Source organism: Dipodomys ordii, unplaced genomic scaffold, assembly GCF_000151885.1.
Source record: "Dipodomys ordii isolate 6190 unplaced genomic scaffold, Dord_2.0 Scaffold98, whole genome shotgun sequence".
Lineage (NCBI taxonomy): Eukaryota > Metazoa > Chordata > Mammalia > Rodentia > Heteromyidae > Dipodomys > Dipodomys ordii.
In genome coordinates this window covers 6,763,401-6,779,457 of record NW_012267314.1, presented here as the reverse complement: position 1 = coordinate 6,779,457, position 16,057 = coordinate 6,763,401, and the positions used below count along the sequence as shown (strand labels likewise).

Here is a 16,057-nt window from a genome sequence, read left to right as displayed (position 1 = left end):
CATGACTGACAAAAAAAAAAAAAATCACTAATTTTTATTTATACAGATAAGGAGAATATTCTATTTAAAATACTTGCAGGGAGAAAAAAAGAAAAACTAACTTAAAGGGTATCAACAGTTTATTGTAGTTTATTGTAAGCCAGGGATGCTACAACGCGATGCAAACACTGTGAAAGACTATTGAACAAGAGACAAGCTGTGTACCAGTGGCTCACGTGTAATTCTTGGTACTCAGGATGCCGAGAACTGAGGAGTGAGGTTCAAAATCAGCCTTGGTAAGAAAATATGTGAATTATCTCCAATTAACCACCAAAAAGCTGAAGCAGAGCTATGATTCAAGTGGTAGAGCACTAGATTTGAGCAAAAGAAGCTCAGGGACAGCACCCAAGCTGAGTTCAAGCCATTCCTTCTGAAGGGCTGTTGAATAAGATAAGAGGGATTTTATACTTTACTTGTTTTTATGCAAGATCTATTTATATATACCATCCTGTGACTTCCTTTAGAAATTGTTCCAGCCTCTGAAAGACTGTATTGAATACTGAAATAAGTTAAAGGACTGAATACTTATATATCTGAATAATTGATAACTGAATATCTGAATAATTGATTTGCCTTATAAAAGAACTCATATAACAAAATAATTTTGAAGATAAGTATAAAGCTGGGATCTGTAATGCTGAATTATACCACATTAGCACTTCCATTAGAGTTGTGCATGGAAGAGGAAGGAAAATTCTTTCTAAAAGTTCTATTGTCTCTTAACAGATGGAAAAAGATTGAAATTCATTGTTTCTTGAAAAACAGGAGACAACTTTTCAGATTTAAGCTTCCCTTTCCTGTATCTTTCTTTTTTTCTGATTTCTCCCTTCCATGTCAACCATGCAGTCCTCCTCTGTGGCCCCTTCCTGTGACACCCATTGCCTTTGTTTCTAATTCTTTGATCTGGTTCTACCTTCCCTACTTCTTGGTTCTTAAAAATTGGGCTACCAAAGGTTCAAGATTCCACTTTACTATCATTTCTTGTAAGAAGGAGAAGCAATAATCTTATATCAAGACAAGATTAGATGTTCCATCATGGTTTATGGACATTAATTTATTTTTAAAAATTCACATAATAAAGGTCACATTTCATATCAATAGAGAAACAATGATGGTTCCATAAATAGTGCTGGTAACTGGATAATTGTGTAAGAACTCAGACTATGTTCTTCAATGTGTTCCTTTTATTGTCCACAGTTATACTGCAGACTTTAAAGTCCTATTCAAGTGATAGCTAGTTTATTAATTAGAGCAGAGATACATTCTAGTTTATTAATTAGAGCAGAGATACATTCTCCGTGCAAAATATTAATCAGAAATTAATTAAATATAACAAAACCATAAAACAAATATGAACAACTGAAAAAATAGGCAGTCTCTTCTCCTGGGACCTACCAGTGTAAGTTAGGGCAGAATTTATAGATGTTCTTTCAAAATGTATAGATTTCTAAAATTAGTATGTTTTAATATACACATGTAAACATGAGATTTGTTTTTATGATCATTGTTTTATAAAATTAGAGAATTTTTTTTCATCCTACTCTTCTGGGTCCACTATATTTTAAGAAAGCCCCTTCAGGTCCCCTGGTGTAGCTCTAGTTCTGTTGTTTTAATGATTTAATAGCTGGTGATTTGTTTCAATACTTACCTTTTGCAAATTACTGGTATTCACTTTGTCTCTGGCTTTTTTAATCACTGAAAATTATGCTACAGTACTGTCCGTGTATATATTCCCTAAGAATAAATCCTTTCCTTTCTATGGAGTAAATATATAGGAGTACAGGTGCTTTATTGTACAAAGTTGTCTCCTTCATAATCAGCAGTCGAGCCATCTAAGTTTGGGCTTTTCTTTGAGGGTAGTGTTTTTGTTTTGTTTTGTCTCCTTATATTTCTTTCAGATTGTTTGTTTCTTCTTGAATTGGTTCAGTAATAATGTTTTTCTATTATTTTGTTCTTTTCTTCTAAGGTATCCCTTTGGTTAACACACAGTTGTTCATAGATTCTTTTGTAATTTTGTTTCTGGTTCTGCAGTTTTGAGTCTTAGTTCCTTGTTTCCTGAGCAATTGCCATAAATAAATATTTGCCACTTATATTATTCCATTTCAAAGGGTCTTCTGATTTTCTCTTGATACTGTCTTTTAATCCACTGGCGATTTAATAATGTGTAATTTTCACTTTTTTTTAGTATCTCCCATTTTTTCCACTCTGCATTCCTAACTTCATTCTAATTTGATTGGCACATTTGTTTTTATATATATTCTTTAAAATTTATTGAGATATATTTTATGATCTAACATATGGTCTACCCAAAATGTTTTATCTATACTAAAATAGAATAGATGTTTATTACGTCTAAAGTTGTTGAAACTTGGGTTTCTTTGTGGATCTTCTGTTCAGTTTCCTACGTTATTGAAAGTGAATTCTTAGTTTCTAACAAGTGCTGTTGAACTGTCTATTTTCTCCTTATTTTTCATCAGCTTTTGCTTTATATGTTTTGATGCTTTATATTAGGTACATGTATGTTCTGAATTGTCACGTTTTGCCCTTCGCAAATCGACCTTTTAGACGCTGATGGAATTTCCAATTGGCACAACCTTTCTGGAATAGTTTTTCCCAGATAACTTTTTCTCTGCATTATCTCACAGAAATAGCCATTAATTTATTCACTCATTAATTATTAGATGCCACTCTATATACTAAGAGTGTTTACCATGACATTTAAAACAGAACACACATACATGTGTGTGAAAAACTTTGCTTTCCTAGAAAGCAAACCCAAACAATAAACAATAACTGAGCTGTAAAGGATATTAGAATGTAATATATGCTGTGAAGAAGAAATAAATCCATGAGAGAGGACAGGTGTATGTTGGGGATTCTCAAAGTATCTCCAAATTTTGTGACTTGCCAGGATAAATACATATAACAGTATTGAGAGTAATAAATCTCTAAAGCAAGCTGTTCTTTTATGTTAGTTTCCTATAGTTTCTATTATGAACCTTTAGAAATGTATTACTTAAATCATTAAAAATCTAAATGAGTTTCTGATGCATAAAGGTTGGTATATTTTACTCAATTTCATTTCACTTTATGTGCACAATTGATATAAGAATGTAAAGTGACTTAGTATTTTAGAATTTAATGCAAGAAAATATATTTTAGGAAAGCAGTTAAAGGATGGGAAGAAGCCAGAGCCATGCAAACCTATCCTCAAGGTGGAATTCAAGACAACTAGATCTGGGTAAGATTTTCTTTCATTGCCAATATTGTTGTTTGTAATTACTCAAATAGCATTTTACTATTAGTTTTGAAGACCTACTTTAAAATGGCCTGCTCTAGTCTTGAGTTTTATCACATTTTTATTTTAAACAAAATAACAAAAAATCAATAACAGGATGAAATACTTTTTTCCTGGTTTTAGTAGTCTTGGAAAGTTATAATTATTCTTCTTGTCAAACTTCATATATTTTGTTAAATTTTAGAAACAATAATTTTTATTTCCTGTTGAAAAACAGTATAAGCAGTGAAGGGAAGAAGATTTATAACTTGATTTACCTATATATGTTACTTCTGAAAGGTTTATTCTTTAGCAAGTAAACCCCATAAGACTACTTGGTGGTCACTAAAGTAAATGCAGTTTAATGTAACCAGAGGTTGTCAGTCATTTGAAGATACTGTAACTATATGAATTAGGTATGAGAATGAGATAGTTTTTACAATGTAAATAAAATATTTTGTGTGTACCCAATGTTATATTTAAGTATAAAATATATAAAATGTAACTTTTTAAATTCTTCTTTAAAAGTTCTACATCTCTTTAACCTTCAAAGAAACTTTATTTTTTAATTTCTGTTATTACCTAGACAAAATCTGTGTGAACTTATATAGTGTAGGGAAGTGGCTCTCAAATTGTGATCACTAGAAGAATGTTTTTAATTCATCCCTCAGTGTTTAAAATATCATTTTTTCCCCTGGTCCTTAAATTAGGATCAGTTTTGTTTAGCTGCTGTTTTTGGTAATCCTATTTTTATATGACAGCTCCAAAAGCCTAGTAAAAAAATTCATTAATAATTTTCAGTTTACTTTTCATTCTAACCAATTGTTTTAGTCAGTGTTCTGACAATTTCCTAAAATCCCTGAAGAAATAACAAAAAAAATAGAAAAAAGAAAAATCCCATCTTTATAAAGAAGAAAGGTTTCTCTTTCCTCACAGTGTTGAGATTTTAGCCCATAGTCAGTTGGCCTATGTTTCACAGCCTATGTCCCCAACATGTGTGTGTATACCCATCACACATGTATACATCTATACATATGCATGTATACATGCATTTGCATACAGTTATCTATGCCCTCACCATATATCTTGGTTGAGAGTGCATGGCAGAGGAAGCTGCTCATTTCATAAGGAAATGAAGAGGGAAGAGAAGGTGTTGTGGTCCCAACGTCTCCTGTCCCTGACTGCACTGCTTCCCACTAGGCCCTAGCTCTTGAAGGCTCCATTACTTCCTTTATGGTACTGTAGGCTGGGTACTGAGCCTTCAACACATGGGACTCAGGGACACTTACACAAATGATAGAATCATGAATGTACAGGCACCTATTGAACTTGACATATAATCAGCAAAATAAGCTTTATCTTGTCAAAAAATTATCCATTTGATGCCTACTATGAGAGCATAGATTTCAAATTAGTTATTATTTACATTAGAAATTTGTCAAAATTGTGTTTCTGTCTCTGAAATTGAATTGCTTTTTGTTTTTTGAGGTTATTTTTGGCAGTTGTGGGGCTTAAGCTCTGGGCCTGGGCGCTGTCCCTCAGCTCTTTAGCTCAAGGCAAATGCCCTACCACTTGAGCCACAGCACCACTTCTGGTTTTCTGGTGGTTAGTTGGAGATAAGAGTCTCATGGACTTTCCTGACCAGGCTGGCTTTGAACCATGATTCTCAGATCTCAGCCTCTTAAGTAGCTAGGATTACAGGCATGAGCTACTAGCAAATTGTATTTTTTTGTCTGAAAAAAATGCTGAATGTTCAGAAGATTACTAATACAAGCAGTAATGTAGACACTGATATATGAGATTGACAGTTTAGTAAATCCTCATTTCCCAATATATGTAGAAAAAATGTATATCATAGAAATACTAATGAGGTCCCATATTCTTCTAGGATTTTCACTGAAATCCAAGGGATTTATTGATTATAACTTTTAAGGCAAAGTGTCATTTCTTGGATTGGCTTTATTATTTGATTCTCCTTAGCTTTATTGAGTCTTGTCCTGGTTCAAAGAAGTTAGGTTTTGATAGTATATCTGCCAAAATACTTGGGAAAAAAAAAGTTTTCAGGTTGGTAGGAAATTACTTTAGTGGCCCTTTGCTCAGTTGTTAGAAGTGATCTGTAGCTAGAGCGTTTCTTGATGTATCATGAAAAGTCAGTGCATTACATTTAATAGATGCTTGAAGACATTAAGATATTTTCTGTGAGCTTTGTTGACTAGTCCTGGATAGGGCTAGAGTAAAAGCCATGCATTCAACCCAAACTGCATAAACCCAGGGAAAAATTTTATGACTTTTCTGCAGGGAATGAAAGAAAAAGTGATAGGGACCAAGAGGAAGTCTGAGGGTCAAATTGGGTCACCTATCATTTTTATTGCTGCTTAATTTTGAAGTAATTTACTTGGATTTTATTTAATCCAATTAGAAATTCCATATGGGATTATTCAACTGTAAAGTGTGTAAAACTTTTAGATTTAAGATTTCATTGTTTCACTATATAAAATTATGATACATCAAAAAATAATCTTTTTGCTATTTTATAATCCTAACTGCATTTTATTTTCAGGGAACCTTTTATTATTTTATCAGGAGGTTTATCATATGATACTGTAGGAAGAAGACCTTGCTTAACAGTGATGCATGGGAAAAGTACAGCTGTGCTGGAAATGGACTATTCAATTGTTGATTTCCTAACACTCTGTGAAACTCCATACCCCAATGGTAAGCTTTGTGTCTTTTAATCTCATTCTCCATGACCAATGGTATTTAAAACAAAGACCTCAGTTGCCTAAAGTAGTTTCCTTATCCTATTGTGCTAATTCTTTTAGAAAAGAGCTGCTACCTTAGACTGCAGATTTTATTTCATCAGTTTGTTTTGATTAATAAACTTTATGTTTAATATCACATATAAGTGTAGATTTATTTAATGAAAAACTTACTTGAAATACAGAACCAGAATGCTCAATACTTGAGAATGAATAAAATTAAAACCAATTAGCAAATTTTTGCTTTGTATCCTGTTGTCCTCTTGCATACTAAAACTTTAGTTTGTGCATTGTTTCCTTTTATAGATTTCCAAGAACCATATGCTGTTGTTGTTCTTCTAGAAAAGGATTTAGTACTAATAGACCTTGCACAGAATGGGTAAGATCATTGGGTGAACAATTCCATGTAGTGGAAAAGATCTCTTTTAGTGTAAGATTAACTATTTGTTTCTTTTAGTATTGTATTTATATCTACAACTTTGCTGTCTACTAAAACCCCAGACCCCCATCCTTTTACCTGTTTATAATTTACATTCTTTTAAAGTCAAATTTTGTTGAATTTCTGACATTTCATATTTCAGCCTCATACTTCCTTGTCCTGAATGCACAAAATCAGCCTGTCTAAAATTGATTCATCACAATTTATTAATAATTAACCTTTTAGTCTCTCTATTTCTGTTTCCTTTTGGGTGCAGTGTGTTTTATATACCATTGACTCATTAATTATTACAAGCATCACTAATCTTGTTACACTTCTGTTTAAGCTATCATTTGCTCTTGGATTTTTTTTTTCATTTGTTTTTTTCAGCTTGTTACTTCAAAAAGTGATACTTTAAAAAAAAAAAGTGATACCTGCTAACCTGGCCTCTTCCTATAGTGACATTACTTCATAGGAAAACTGAAAACTTCGCAGAGAGTTAAAGAGATATCACATTTTATACTTACATAATTCTTACCAGTCATGGGCTTCCCCACCCAAAATGTTCCCCTATTTTATGGTAATCTCTTTTTCCCTCCTTTATATCTAGATTCCACATATGAGAGAAACATGTGATACCTTCTTTCTGAGTATGGTTTATTGCACTTAACATGATTATCTTTAGGTCAATCAATTTTCTTGGGGATGTATAATTTTAGTCTTTATGGCTGAAAACATTCTGTATCCATCCAACAGTTTATGGGCATCTGGGCAGATTCTAAACAGTTTTTGTTTGAGATTCCTTTTTCCCCACATCCTTGCTAGCATTTGTTGTTTTTTCCTGATAATAAGTTAGAATAATTTATTATTTATAGGATTTTGTTATTCTACTCCCATAGGAACTAGTTGAGTCTTTTTACATGTAGTCTGCACTAAAATATATATCTGAGTCAAAAATAATACTGTCAAAGTAATGTGATAGGTCATTTTATTTAAGGAAAGTATTAGTTAAATGTACAGTAGAGTCATTGAACTAAACAAAGATTTGTCCTACAAATAGAAGAAAGTTGCCTGACTTTGTTACTGCACATTTTGGTTTGTGTTTTGCCCTCTGTTTGAGGATAAGGATGGCAGTTGTTGAGTTTCTTTGGTGATCTATAAAGGGCTTTTCTTAAAGTATTTCCAACTTCCTTTAAATCACTGTTACGGAAAACCTAATCAGTATTCCTATATTTTACAGAATAACCATTTTGTATTTTTAAAAGATTTTTAGCTAGTTCCTGTTTTCTAGAAATTTTTAAGTGATTATTCTTCATTCTAAGAACTGTTACTGTGTGTTTAGATAGGCTTTTGCTTTAATTTTATGATTTTTTAATGTTTTTTATTATGAAAATACTGTACAAAGGGGTTACAGTTACATGAGCAAGATAATGAGTACATTTCCTATCAAGCATTGTTGCCTCCTCCTTTGTTTTTCCCCTACCATCCCTTCCCTCCCACCTCCACAAAACTCCACCCTCCCCACTCCCCTCACCCCCGCCTAAATTGTAAAGTTTGTTTTTCAACATAATGTCTTCTACATCTCATTGTTGTAGTGGGTCAACCTGTATTCCTATTTAAACATTTTGTTTTTTCCCTTCCCCTCCCCAAATTATACTGACATTAAATACAATGAAAACAGGGGTTATACAACCATGGGGGAGGGACATACAAAGCAAAAAAATAAAATCATATGGTACCTTTTAAATATGTTAGAAACAATAGGAAGAAAGAAAAAACGACTTGTGCCCCTATCCTGGGGTTCATTTCGCTTAACTTCATCTTATCTGGTCATATGTACATAGCTTTTGACCTTTTCTACTTGTCCCAGACATATACTAGTTATTGCAAATAAGGGAAGCCATGGAACCTGTGTTTCTTTGGGCCTGGCTTACTTCACTTAATATAATTTTTTCCAAGTCTTTCCATTTCCTAACAAATGGGTGGTATCATTCTTTCTGATGGAGGCATAGAATTCCATTGTGTATGTATATATATATACACATACACATCTGTGGGTATACATATATATATATATATATATATATATATATATATATATATATACCACATTTTCTTGATCCATAATTTTATGATTTTTGAAAGGATTTTTGCTTTATTGAATTAGATAATTTCACATCTAGAAAACTTTAAAGTGCATTGACATTTTAGATGGTTATTAAACTAAGACGTATTAGTCAGTTTTTGTTGCTGTGACAAATACCTAAGAGAAACAGCTTAAGGGAGGGAAGATTGGTTTTGGCTCACAGTTTTAGAGGTTTCGGTGGTGAGGGAGAGCTTTGTGATGGGGAGTGTATAGAGCAGCAGAGGCTGCTCACTGCTTAGCAGCTAGGAAGCAGTGAAGAGTAATAATCCCTATACTACAGGTTTTCCTTCTTCACCACTTACTACCATTCCAGCTTCCAGCCACCCATATTCAGGGCAAGTCTTTCCTTCCTTGATGATCTTAGGGACAAACCCACTCACAGAGCCACCCAAGGGTGCCTGTTCTCCTAGGCATCTATCTCTAAATCCAATCAAGGTGACAGTCAAGATTAATTTTATCAGATAATATTGGTTTTAATATTAGATTACATATATTGTTGGTGATAAAACTGAAAATCTGTATTGGCTGATATAAGTAGGTATTGGTTTATTGAAAACTATATAACTTAATGACTAAGAACAGAGCTTAAATTCTTCTACAAGTACTTTCTGGCATACCTTTGGCACGTTACTTTCTAAGTGTTTGTCCTTAAGAAAATGCTTACATTATTATAAGTTTGGTACAGTAAGTAAATGAGAAAAAGATAGATAATCCTTGTGAGGAGGAAACCTTTTCATCTGCCAAGGGCCATTAGGATATTTTTAATATCATTCATGGACATGGATATGGGCAGATAACCATGGGCAGCCATTGAGAAGCATTTATAGAGCCTGTGTGTCTGTCCTTCCTGTACTGAATGATTTCTCAGGCATTATGTGGCTCAAAAGCCAGAGGCTTCCTACCCTTCTTAGTATTGGACATGTGGTATATAGCTGCAACTAGTTTATTAATTTATTGTTGTAACTGAGCATCTTTTATTTTTAAAAAACTTGTTTACATAATCTAAATCTTTGTAGCAGAATGTATATTTGTAAATTTTTTCATGTCATGTTAATTACAAGTTATTGCTCATTAAATAATGTTTTTCTTTTTCCTGTTATTAAAGATATCCTATATTTGAAAATCCTTACCCTTTGAGTATACACGAATCCCCTGTTACATGTTGCGAATATTTTGCTGACTGTCCTGTGGACCTTATTCCTGCACTTTATTCTGTTGGCGCTAGACAGAAACGTCAAGGTTACAGCAAAAAGGTATTAACAGGACTTTCAATACTTAATGTGACATTTCAGTATTTTAAATTTAAAACCTTGAGGTATGGAAAAAGGGATAAGATAATCATTTTTGGAAGTAAAATATGTTTTCTGTCTTCAGTTGTATATTATATAACAGTACATGTTAAATGTGCATGAAAATACACAGAACATGCTTACAAGTGGCTTTATACAGTGACTTTTTTTTTTTTTTAAGGAATGGCCCATTAATGGAGGTAACTGGGGCTTGGGTGCTCAAAGTTACCCAGAAATAATTATTACAGGGTAAGTATATGTCTGTTTTCACCAAATAAATGACTAGTAGCTAAGTGTAATCAAGATTACACGAGGTTTAGTTACTTTGGCAGGTAGAGCTTTTTGTTTTGTTACAGTATAGTAAATAACATTGTCAGGTATCTGTCCATTTACTCAATGTTTACCTTTACTCATCTTGGTGACTATCTTTTAAAATAAGAATATATTTGCAAGAAAAAGAAAAAGTATTTTTTTTTTATCCTTTCCTTCACATTTTCGTTCCCTTTGTTTTTTATAGGCATGCTGACGGGTCAGTTAAATTCTGGGATGCTTCTGCAAGTAAGTGTTCTGAGTATTTGTCATATTGTCATAGGTCATCCCTTTGTTAGGTCCTGTTTTATAATAATTAACTAGCATTAGCTGTTTTATAATAATTTATAGTATATGTTATTGAAATTTGTAGACTATAAATTTAATTTACTAATTTGTCAAGTTATATGTTTCCAGTTTTAAGAATAATGATACTTTTGAAGTTATTAGTGAATCAAGAATATTTCTCAATGGATGTATTCTAGTGCTTTCTCCAAAATATCTTCAAACCTTCTCTTCAATATCAGAAACAGAAGCATGTATTTCAAATTAATATAAATATATATTGACATAAGTTTAGACATACAGATGTTTGCATTGTCTTTGTGAAATATATGTAGCAATTTCATAATATCAAAAAAGGAAGGAGAGAGTGACTTTTATATATGACAAATATTCATTATCGTCCATTTATTTATGATACCTTATATGTATTACTGATTTAACTAATTGATCCTTTATAGTAAAATGTGTAACAGGATATCATCTTTTTTCTAGTAACTTTACAAGTACTATATAAATTAAAAACATCTAAAGTATTTGAAAAGTCAAGAAATAAAGAAGACAAACCAAGCACAGACATTGTTGATGAAGATCCGTATGCCATTCAGATCATCTCCTGGTGCCCAGAGAGTAGAATGCTGTGCATAGCTGGAGTTTCAGCTCATGTCATTATTTATAGATTCAGCAAACAGGAAGTGATTACTGAAGTCATTCCGGTATTATTAGTCTTTCAAATTGCTTACCATGTCAACAGTCTGATATTTTTTAATTTGTCAATTGTTTTTTCCTAGTATTTTGTTACTGAAGTCTTTCTGGTATTATTAGTCTTTTAAATTGCTTTCCATGTCAACAGTCTGATATTTTTTAATTTGTCAATTGTTTTTTTCCTAGTATTTTGTAAATATCTTCATATTTATATCTTTTATAAAAATATACATACTAGTGGGGAAATATCACCCTGAAATCCTCCTTGTATAAATAATGTATGCTAATAAAACAGAAAGAAAAATAGTATTTGAGGAATATATGTGAAGTGGATATTTCAGTTGTTAAGTATATTATGTATTTAAGAAAAACTAACACTAGTATGTGTATTTGCTAATATGGTGTTGTTTAAATTGTAAAATCCTTTATGCTTTATTTTTTTAATTTATGCTTTATTTTTTAAAAAGCTGAATCAGAAACTTTTTGCTTTTAACTCTAGAAATCATGATAAATTTTTTTTTCTTATTTTTGGGGGTCCAGTTGTGGGGCCTGAAAAAAAACTCTGGGCCTGGGCACTGTCCCTCAGCTCTTCAGCTCAAGGCTAGCACCCTACCACTTGAGCCATAGTACCACTTCCAGCTTTTTTTTTTTTTCTGCTTATGTGGTGCTGAGGAATCGAACCCAGGGCCTCATGCATGCAGGGCAAGCGCTCTACCACTGAGCCACCTTCCCAGTCCCCATGCTAAATTTTTATCTTTAGGAAGATAAGATGACTATAGTAATTACTTTTATGACAGATGCTTGAGGTTCGATTGTTGTATGAAATAAATGATGTGGAAACTCCAGAGAGTGAGCAGCCACCACCCTTGTCGACGCCTGTAGGAGGTTCCAATCCACAACCCATTCCCCCTCAGTCTCATCCATCCACCAGTAGCAGTTCATCTGATGGGCTTCGTGACAATGTTCCTTGCTTAAAGTAAGTTATAAAAGAAATAGAACTGTTTCACATTGATCTTTTTAGATAAGTTTTAAGCACTTACAAATTGTCTTACATTGGAATAAGTGACATGAGAATGACTTTTCCTCTGTTCTGCTGTGTTTAACTTTTTTATAGTATAAGAGAAATGATGGTTCCATTTAATACCCTTAAAATAGTAAGCTTTTTCTCAAGGGATTATTTCTATACATGTTGCTCAGTAAGTCCACCCATGTTTTCAGTCTGGATTTATGTGTATGTAGACCACTCTGAACATTCTTTATTTTTCAGCCTTTAAATTAAACTCCATCTTCTTATTTTATTTTTCACCTCCTTCTAGCAATGTTCTAGCCTTTATTTAAAACCTTTTAATGTAGTATTTTAGATTTATATCTATCTTGTTTTTAAACTGAGAAAATTGGATGAAATTTTCCTGTTCTTCTTTTCTGTTCAAGTAAAATCTTGAGTGGTTAAATTAAGCAATAAACGAAGAGTTAAAATTGTTGAAGAAATCTAGAATGACTTTGTGATCATACATGAGAATGGTGGGTGTCATGGAGTTTTGGAGCCACAGTTTGGTAAAAGAATTTGTCGTCAGGATAATAAGAGAAACAAAAATCAGGACTGAAGAGATATCTTTTCAGTCTCTGACCCTATACCTGAAATAATTCTGGAGCCTGTGGCAGAGGTCTGAGTTGGATACTCCTGTTTTTAAGGGTTACAGATGCCCATATAAAAGGAGAAGTATCCAGATTATTTGCAGCTCTAGAAATGCCAAAGATAGAATGGCTGTGGTACAACTCCATATCCAGCCGAAAAGTAAACAGACATGGCTTTGCTGTCATATAACTATTCTTATGAAATTACAAAGTCTTGGCTGAAGATACTTTGGAAGGCACAAGGGACTCCCTTTGGATTCTGACACTATTCCTTTTTGTTTGAACAACTTTTTTCTAGCTTTTGGTTTTTGAATGATTCCTTATCTCCAGGATGAACTTTGTCCCAAGTCTTTCAAACCCTTTTGGTCTGGTCTCATATTGGAGGGAAATGATAGGTCAGGTGGGAATCAGTGCCAGTCTAGACTCTTTTGTGAGATTTAAGGAATGATCTTAGCTGGACACCAGTGTCTCACACCCCTAATTGTAGCAACTCAGAAGACTGAGTTCTTCTGCCAGCCTGTGCAGAAATAGTCTCAACACTTCATCTCCAGCTAATCATCAACATTGCTGACTGGGAGTATGGCTCAATAGTAGAGTGCCAGCTATGAGTGCCAAAGCCAAGTGAGAGCCTGAGGCCTTGAATTCAAGCCCCAGTCCTGACACACAAAAGAGGGAATGGTCTTAAGCTGGGCTTTCATGGAGTACAGTAAGTTTATTTATCTTTTTTCCTTGTTACAAATAAGAACATAGTCTAAAGACTACCATTATTAACAGTTTTTAATCGGGCAAAGTCTATTCCGTTACAAGCAGTAGAGTCAGTATGAGAGTTTTTCAGAGCAGAAAAGAAAGGATATATGTTTGCTTTCTTGAGAAAATATAGTTTTAAAATTCAGGAGAGGATCCACAAACTCCCTTTAGAGTTTTATTTTTATTATTATAAAGATGATGTACAAAGGGGTTACAGTTACATGAGCCAGGTAAAGAGTACATTTCTTTTTGGACAATGTCACCCTCTCCCTCTGGAGTTTTAAATGTAGACATTAAATTATTTTCCAACCTGATATATGAAGGAGATAGAATACTGGGGTTATCTAAATGACCAGGAGGAACTGGAAAGAAAAGGACTTACAGGAAGGGCAAGTGCCTCTGTGGAACTGGGAGAAGGAAGGCTGCTCTAAGGCTGGATGCCTTTGAGGTAGTGGATGTCGGAGAGCTGGAAGCTGGTTTGGATCATATAGGTGGTACAGATTGCAGGGGATCATCTAGAAGATCCAGGGAATTATCAGTTTCAGAGAACAGGGCCAGACACATTGAACATCCCTCCTGTAGGTCTGTTTTGCTACTTATAGGGTTGCAGGGATCCAAAAAACTAAAGTCAATGTGCAAGTCCTGATCAGACCTAACTAGACCTAACTTAGCTCTGACACCAAGATTTATTCCACAGTGCAGAATAAATCCTTCTGCAGGGCAAAGATGATGTGACCAGAAGAGTCTATAAAAAAATGTATAAGTCAAAATATTAGGAGAGAAGTAGTGTTCTTTGCTGTGCTGGAAGTGGATGCTGGAAATGGAGAGAACAGGCAGACCCTTAACTTTTGTGAACTGAATGTAAGAAGATGTGAGTTTCACCATAGAGTTACCCTGTCCAGAGACCCACAACATAGAGGAAGTAGAATCTATGTAAGTCTCGGATGAATGACTTCATACCTAAGGGCAATGGGATCCAGACACTTGACAGGAGGAAGGTTTTGGGTTTTATGAGGGAGTCACCATGGCCAGAGACTCACAGTTGTCTCTTAAACTCTGAGTGCACTACTACCAGAAGTCTTGATTTGAAAAGGAAGGAATTCTTTCAAGTCTCCCTGTACATGCCACCAAAATTTCATCGATTTTTGGAGTCCTCATTGACAAAAGAATTTACTGAGACAGAATAGGAAGACAAAGATTTATTAGAACACCATTTAAAGAAAATGGCAGGTAGGCAGAGGCATAATGCTACTGTACCAATTTAGGATTGGACACAGGCTTTTTCATAGGGGCACTGGGGATTTTCATTTTGTAGGCTTTGTTGTTGATTGGTTATTTTTTCCTAAGAGCATTGTTCTAAAATGAACTTGAAGGAATAGTGCATCAGTTTAACTTTTACTGCCACACTGCATCTTGGCGATTTTACACATTCAAGCCACCAAGTAGTTCCTGTCTTCCATTTTCCTTAAGTGGGAGACTTTTCTTCCCATTGGAAGTGAAAACATGCAGTAGTACTTTCAAAGTAGGGAGGGTGGTAAAATAAGAAAGAAATTGCTTGAATTTAAAGAATCAAGCTTTACATTGCTGATTCTCTCCATTGGTTTAATGATTGCCATAAAGAATGCCAATAGCATGAAAGATGAGCCACATAGACCTAAAAAATATCACCATCATTTTAAAAGTACGTTACAAAAGTTCTTTACACATTTGCCAAAACATGCCAGTAGTTCCTAGCTGGGAATGATTTTGCCCTGATAGGACATGTGACAAAGGGAAACAAGGATATTTGTATATTTTTTTAGCTCCTGCACTGTACACAACCAAGCTCCAAATATGTCTTGTCTTGTGTCATGCTGTCTTGTCTTTCCTTTCCTCTTCTCCCACCCTCCTCTGTCTCATGCAAAGAAACATACCTCCTTTTAGCTACAGTTCTAGTATATATTTAGCTAGAATGAGACTTGGAAGTACAGAATTTACATTTTCCTCTTTTGTTTTTCAAATTTGACAAAGCTCCATCAGTGCCTTTTCATATGATTTTGATGCACTTTTTCCAGCTCTTGTTAATTTTGATAAACCTCTAAAGTATAGTGTGTCTTTGAAAGTTTTTTTTTAAAAATCACATTCTGTACTTCATTTTAGTAACTATGTTAAGTAGCATTTTAACAATTCAGCAGTTCCATATAAGTATGCATTATCATCTTCAACAGAATTAGAATACTTCAATTGGAGCTTTGTGATTTCTTTTGCCTCCAAATGTTCATGGCTTTAGATCCAGGAATCAGAACCATACAATCATTTTTTCTGCTGAAAAATACTTTACTTTTTTTCAATGAGCTAGGTCAGAGAAAATAGAAGCACTATTATTAAACCAGAGTGATAAGACTTCTTACCTTGATCTCCTAGGTAGAAGTTACAAGTAGGCCCAAAGGTGAGTCTTGGTCCTTGTTTTTT

At 33.8% G+C, this 16,057-nt stretch overlaps 1 protein-coding gene across 1 annotated transcript in view; it reads left to right on the top strand.

The window, feature by feature from the left end:
* Stxbp5 (syntaxin binding protein 5 (tomosyn)) overlaps nt 1–16,057 on the top strand; it is a 136,308-nt gene that overhangs the window by 55,876 nt on the left and 64,375 nt on the right. Inside the window, exons 11-18 of the mRNA XM_013026941.1 lie at nt 3,202–3,280; nt 5,877–6,031; nt 6,382–6,454; nt 9,745–9,892; nt 10,110–10,177; nt 10,446–10,486; nt 11,015–11,235; nt 12,022–12,200. Coding sequence (XP_012882395.1) covers nt 3,202–3,280; nt 5,877–6,031; nt 6,382–6,454; nt 9,745–9,892; nt 10,110–10,177; nt 10,446–10,486; nt 11,015–11,235; nt 12,022–12,200 — 964 coding nt within the window. The remainder of the gene's footprint in view (nt 1–3,201; nt 3,281–5,876; nt 6,032–6,381; nt 6,455–9,744; nt 9,893–10,109; nt 10,178–10,445; nt 10,487–11,014; nt 11,236–12,021; nt 12,201–16,057) is intronic.